Genomic DNA, 7500 nt, shown 5'->3' on the forward strand with positions numbered 1-7500 from the left:
AGACTGCTGTCTCCGCAGTAGAAACCCCTCTGGTAGGGACGCACCGAGGAGCCATGCAGCACCAGGCCCGGCAGCATGACTGCACACACACACACACGCACACACACACACACACACACACACACACACACACACACACACACACACACACACACACACATACATACACACATACACACACATACACATACACACATACGCAGCATCCATCCATTTCAACAGGTCAGCATACACACACCAACAGGTATCAATGCATTCAAGCACACATACACATACGTACATCAGGGATTGAGTGTCACATGGACCAACAAAGTGTGTAATTCCTTCACACCCGCTTACCTGTAAGCTGAGGAGAGAACCGTCACATTAACACACATTAGAACAGGTGTGTGTGTGTGTGTGTGTGTGTGTGTGTGTGTGTGTGTGCACGCGCGTGTGTGTGTGTGTGTGTGTGTGAACAGGCTGTTTACTCTGCTAAGCATCTCCTGCTGCTCGTGTTGACAGTGGGACAGCAGGGTAATGGGGATTTAGCCCTATCCATTAGCACTGGGCAACACAGCAAACACACACTGACACCCAGCAGGCCGACGGGTAGTGGGAGGTCAGGGTTCCGACAGAATACAATGCGAGCACCACCCTAATGACTTTCACCACCACGGGCAAGTGGACTGGGATCGGATCGGATGGGGGGCGGGGGGGGTGGTGGGGTTGCCTTTCCAGGTAGAGCTTTGAATTTCAAAATTTGAAATCAGAAATGCTTTATCTCCAGAAAGCAGGTTCCTCATCTTTAACTTGTTTAAAGACTACAACTACAAAGAAAACAACAAAAAACAACAGGATTCAGGATCAGAACATTGGCTTAGGCAAAAAATGTTTTGTTCACTTTTAGTGATCATTACTATAATTATAATTGTGTATTATTATTGTATACTTATTATAATAATAATTATAATTATAACTATTATAATAATAATTATTATTATTGTTATTATTATTATTATAATTATTATTTTAAGGTTGATGTAATTATTACAGAGGGTTGAATGGCTGAATCCATGATGACGTCAAAGGCGAACATCAAATCCCTGAAATGGAAAATAAGAGATTTACTCCAAATGGAAAAAGGCGAGAGGGACAAGGGAGTCTACTCCAACTCTTCTCTACCTACACTCCAGCCAGGGAGCCTGCAGTGTCATTGTACAGGCTGACACAGCAGCACTGTAGAGTGAATCGGCCTTATTCCAACTCCTTCAACTATACACAAACACACCCACACACTGTCACGCACACACACGCACGCACGCACGCACGCACCAGGCACACACACACATACACACACACACACACACACACACACACACACACACACACACACACACACACACACACACACACACACACACACACACACACAACCACAGAAATACACACACATAAACACAGAGTGCCAACTCAGACAGTCTGGGACTAAGCCCAGATACCTTAGTCATTAAAATGTCACAGCTCCTGCAAAACACAGGTTAGCTGTCACCAGCCTTTGATGATGACACACGCACACGCACGCATGCAGCGCGCGCACACGCACACATACACACACTCCTGTGTTTCAGCGAAAATAAATACCAAATCAGTGGAATACAAACAGAACTGTTAGAAGTTTCCCTTGAGGGACATAATGTGTGTGAACAGTAAGAACAACAGCGCGACCACCCAACTCTGCGGAACCTTCACCGAGAGAATGTCTTGTGTGTCTGCCTCTATACGCCAGTACACGCACTGTACATGTACAGTACATGTTCTCATGCACGGCTTCTCCTCTAGTTCCCAGAGGAAAAAAATTGGGAAAAAAAACCCCCAAAAAACTACAGCTCTGTGCAGAACCACGCAGCGGTTAGATCGCATCACAGGGACTCAGGCTTCGACTCTGACGTTTGGGTCAGAATCGGAGAGCTAATGACGAATTTTCCCAATGGGGCTGAAAAACCACGATAGTAGTCTGACTGGCAGTGGGAGAGAGAGGGTGCGATCACATTACTGGCCTTTCCACAACGTAACGGAATGGCCTCAAAACACACATGTGCGTCCAATGCCACACACAGATAGTTATGTAAGTTGGTGAATGCTGACAGTCCTACAGATACACACATACATACACACAATAGTTATCCTTTAATTAATTAATTAATTAATTAATTAATTCATTCGTTCATTTAGTAGGTAGGTTGAGGCTCATCATAGCTTTCCACGTTACCAGTTCAGGGTCTGGCAAAAATAAATTTAAATGTATTGCTGTTCAGTGGTACTTTCATCAAATTAGTAGTAATTAGGCACCATATTGTGACAGTTCTGTCATTTTACTTAAGGTTTATACGTAGATGTGACCTAAATGTTGCCACAATATCAGGTCTGAGTTTTGGCCGAAAAAGTAGCGCCTCAGTCCAATGTCAGATCAAATTGCCATATAATTCAATGCAATAAACCATCCCATGTTGGATGCTTGTGATTTTTAATTGATCGGCAGACGTCCTTCTTCTTATGATTATTATAACAATTAATTCTTCTTCTTAGTGTTATCACAAATTCCTACACATGGCACGCTCCCGACTCCGTCACCTAAAACACACCTGATCCCACTTGGAGTGGCGGTGGGAACACAGGATCAGCGAGCGGACCTGTTTCCCTGCTTCCTTCAGCCCGACTATCTCCACTGGTTAGACGGCAGCGCTTGGCGAAGGGCAGCAGGCGGCACATGCACAAACAGGGCAGCTGGCAAGAACCCAGACCAGCCCAGGGGCGTTGGGGGCAGAACCCAGACCAGCCCAGGGTGGGTCCAAACGAGTCCAACAGAAAACTCCTGCTTTCTGAAATTCTCGGCTCCAGTGGTTCTGAGTGTGTGGCCCAAGGCCTCCAGCAGTCCTTCAAGAGGTTCCAGAGGGTCCCCAGCAAAGTGAATAACAGTTTTAGAAAATGCGGAATAAGTGTTTGGATTCTAGTTTCACGGTAATCTCCCTAACAAGAGTATTGACACTAAACCAGATCGAACAATAAAAATGCGCTCAGATTGGGGTCCTGGAGGTCAAATCTTATCAAATGGGGTCTGGGGCCGATGCGGATCAAAGTGAGGGTCCTTGATGTAAAACAGGTTGAGAATTATTGATCTTGTTCACTCCTTATCAGTTCATTTAAGTTTGTTTAGTGACAGTTCACGCCAGATGGGGGCGCTTAACACTCGACCATACTGGAAAGAGAGCAAATCCAGCTGAGAAACAGATAAATATTTGTATTAGAAATGGTGACTGGGAAGGAATATCAACTTCTGGAAAGCATTGTCTGCAAACGTTGACAGTTGCAGGGATTCATGAAGCTGCCAAATGTGGGATTCGCAAGAAGTGGTTTAGAATTAGAGGGAATCTGGATTGTTGGGATTGTCTCGTGCTTTCTACGATTTCTACGCCTGGGAGCTCAGGCCACAATGGGAAAGCTGGAGCACACACACACACACACACACACACACACACACACACACACACAGTCACCCACGTTAAGACCTTAAGTCCGTGAGCAAACAGGAGGGCAAACAGCCGCCTGGGAGGAACCTCCTGCAACCCGGTGGGAACCAGGAAACAGAGTGGGACTTTCCTTCCATCTGCTGCTCTGCCGCCAGGGATGCCTTTCCTGTCTCTGTCTCTCTCTCTCTCGAGTAGAGCTTGATTAACAAATGAATTATTTTTGTTGTTGTTTTTATTCATGAATAATGATACCGCTGCATGCCACTAAACTAAAATCTGACACTACAAGAGATCTCAGATATTTAATTGTTGTGCTTGAAAAAGTAGACCTATAGTTTAATGTGATGAACCTCACTTGTACATAAACATTTTCAATTCATAAACAGATATTCTGATGTGTAATCGTGCATGAAGCGTGCTAAACAGAAACAGCTTCATTATTATTACATTACATTACATTGCATTTAGCAGACGCTTTTATCCAAAGCGACTTACAATTGTTCAAACACCGACGGACGCAGCCATCAGGAGCAATTAGGGGTTAAGTGTCTTGCTCAAGGACACTACAGCATGCTAGCAGGAGGAGCCTGGGATCAAACCAGCAACCTTTAGATCACTAGACCACCAGCTCTACCTCCTGAGCTACCATCCCCATATTATTATTATTATTGATATCCTATGTGATACTATGTGTGATATTATTTTCAGTATCATGAATAAGACATTTTGTCATGTTGTCCCTGCTTCCTTCACGTCTTCCTCCTTTTCCCCTCCATTCCTGCTGATGGAGATTCACATGATACTGAGATGAGGAAACGGGCCAAGAGCTTCACACGCACACACACGCACGCACACACACACACACACACACACACACACACACACACACGCACACACACGTTCACACAAACATACACACACACACACATACACACTTACGCACATGCAAACTGATCAGTGCTAGCAGGCTAAGCCAAAAGCACCATGGGAAACTCAAGAGGTTAGGGGGCACAGAAAGTATAAAGACAAAGGGAGAGAGATGAAGATAAATAATGCAACATAGAGAGAGAGAGAGAGAGAGAGAGAGAGGGAAAAGGAGAGAGCACTTCAACACTCTATTGATGGGTTTATGAAAGACTCTCTGTCCAATCACTGCATCTCTCTCTCTCTCCCTCTCTTTCTCAGTCTCTCTCTTTCACTCTCCTCCTTTCTCTCTCTCTCTCTCTCTCTCTCTCTCTCTCTCTTTCTCTCGCTCTCTCTCTCTCTCTCTCTCTCTCTCTCTCTCTCTCTCTCTCGCTCTCTCTCTCTCTCTCTCTCTCTCTCCTCTCTCTCTCTCTCTCTCTCACACACACACACACACACACACTCTCCTCCTCCTTCTCTCTCTCGCTCCCTCTCCCTCCTAGGGATGCCAGGCCTTGCTGCCCATCTCCATGAAAACACTCTGGAATGTGGGCATTCTCCTCATACCAGAGCTGCGGCACAGAACCACACACACACGCACTAACACACACCAATAAACAGCAACACACACCAATACAGAACCACACTTCAACACACACCAACACATGCCGACTGGATAGACCTTGTATGGTGAAATGTTGGGCCACACACACACACACACACACACACACACACACACACACACACACACACACACACACACACACAGGGCCTTCTCATCGCCAGCAGGAAGAAATATGGACTCTTTTATGCCGCTTGGATAGCGAGAAAGCGAAAGAAAACTGACCTTCACAGCACCCACTGACCCGAAAGGAGAGAGAGCGAGAGAGCGAGTGGCAGATGAGGTGAGTGATAAAAAGAGCAAAGGGGATGAGGGAGAATGGGGCAGGGCGGGTTGTTGGCTAAAGGCCGGCGGCTCGCCAGTGAATTAAAAAACAACTCATTGACGAAGCTCTTTCAGGGGGTCGGTCTGGATCCGACACGCTGCGTGAATCTCCCGTCAACCAAACTGAGTTACTGCCACACAAACCAATAAAACTAAACCCACAGCACCGCAGGACGTTGATGCTTTTATTGGGGTTTCCGCAATTTCAAAGGCTTATTTTACGGCCTTTATTTTGAAGCTTCCACATATGAATTGTGGTTTGTGTTCCCGGAGGTAATGTCCTTTGTGGAAGGGATGGAGTAGGGATGTACTGTAAGATCTTAGTGTCGTGGTGTTCATAGGCGCCATGGTGCAGTGGATGGGCGTTGGCTCGCAGCTCCAGAGTGACGTCAAATCAAGTCACACCTTATTTATGAAGCGCATTTCATACCAGGGCAACACAGTGCGCTTGAAACTAGGTTCAAATAGTGTGATTCTGAAACGATTCTCAATGCATCTTTGTTCCCAGTTGACGCTGCTCTGCTCGGATGCTGTTGCCGTGGACGTCCACACAACACAGGGTACTCAATGATTCCAAAATGGGTGTTGAATAGTAGAATATTTGTTCATAAGCTAAAGCACCGTTTTAGAAATGCGAGCAAAGGATCAAAAAACAGAATTATAACTTTGATTATGAGTTTTTTGCAGTCGCGATGCATCTAATCTATTTTTACTAGAGACTAGTAAACTAGTCTAGTCTATTTTTACTTTGGATACTCCATTGCCCTTAGGTCTGTGACCTGATGGCTTGATGTGCCATTAACGGTATCTCCCTGCCTCCACCCATAGAGGTTACTGGGACAATCTCTAGCCCCTTATCACCCCGACCAGAAAAAGCAGGTAAAGAAAATGGATGTTTAGAGGGTTGGATTGACAATCATAGGGATTCCAGATATACGGTATATCTCCACATATATCCCATGTCATGGCCTAGTTGAGCTACTGTAGCTGGGAACTGTATGACCTCTGCAGGAGAATGGAGATGGGGGGGCGGGGGCGAGAGCAGGGGAGCAGGGGAGGGCAGAAAAGCGGAAAAAAAAAAAAAAAAAAAAGTGAAAAGCACGTTAAGTGGGTGGTTTGGCGAACCACGCCGAGAGGAACGCTTCTATTTACTTTATCAGATACCGACACGCGTTTCTCCCCTTTAGTCTGTGAGGAACCACACACAGGAGAGAGAGAGAGGGAGAGAGAGGGGGGGGGTGGGGCTTGAGTATGTACTTTTTCTATGGCTGGTTGAATTAGCGTTTATATACTCCTGGCAAGGCCTTATCAGAACCACTCGATGAGAAAAATTCTTGGGGAATGTGGAAGCGTGTGTGTATGGTGTGTGTGTGTGTGTGTGTGTGTGTGTGTGTGTGTGTGGGGGGTCCTACTCCATATTACAGCCTAACTAATTCCATAATCCACTCACTACCTCACGCTCCACTGCCAACTACAATTAAAGAAATAATAGTGTACATGTTTGAGTGATTCGCATTTCTATCTAAATACAGTGTGTTACCGTGTGTGTTACTGTGTGTGTGTGCGTGTGTGTGTGTGTGTGTGCATGTGCATGTTTTACTGTGTGTGTGCATGTGCGTGCCCTGTGCCTCTGTGAGGAACATTACCCACCGGGCGCCCGTTTGATTGGCTTTAGGGTTAACTTTGGTGTAGCGAGCGAGAGGTCAGATTAGCCGAGACCAATACGACTCCTCTTCAAGGCCGGTACTTTTTCTGTCACAACCTGGAAGGAAGTACGAGTGTGAGCCAAATATTTTTAGGAAGTACATTTTATACAGGAATATCTTCTGAAAAAATGCCTAAAATCTGCAATGTTGGAAATAATGAAGGCCCATCTTAAATATTGCAGCTTGTGCAACAAGTGAAAACTAGAAAATGTGAATGAAGTGCATGATGAATTACTTACTTTTTTATTTTTTTATGGAAGTTGTAATTACACATGGCATTTTCTGTGTGATGCATACAATAAAAAAGTACTATAAAGTTTCATATTTTTCATTACAACGCATTTTTCATTTTCATTTTAAACTCCCTGGTTCCTAATGCATCATGGTCGAGGAGGATCATTCTGCACATGATGGAACGTCAGAGAAGCACTATTTT

The 7500-nt window shown here is 45.2% G+C and overlaps 1 protein-coding gene across 2 annotated transcripts in view; it reads right to left on the reverse strand.

Annotated features, from left to right (window-relative positions):
* plpp3 (phospholipid phosphatase 3) overlaps positions 1-7500 on the reverse strand; it is a 45999-nt gene that overhangs the window by 24497 nt on the left and 14002 nt on the right. Inside the window, exon 2 of one of the 2 annotated variants that reach the window (XM_080012487.1) lies at positions 1-79. This exon is cut by the window's left edge and continues 76 nt beyond it. The exons of the other annotated variant lie outside the window; for it this stretch is intronic. Coding sequence (XP_079868613.1) covers positions 1-79 — 79 coding nt within the window. The remainder of the gene's footprint in view (positions 80-7500) is intronic. 2 annotated transcript variants of the gene reach the window in all.

The sequence above is a fragment of the Zeus faber genome (genome assembly GCF_960531495.2).
Source record: "Zeus faber genome assembly, chromosome: 1".
Taxonomy (NCBI): Eukaryota; Metazoa; Chordata; class Actinopteri; order Zeiformes; family Zeidae; genus Zeus; species Zeus faber.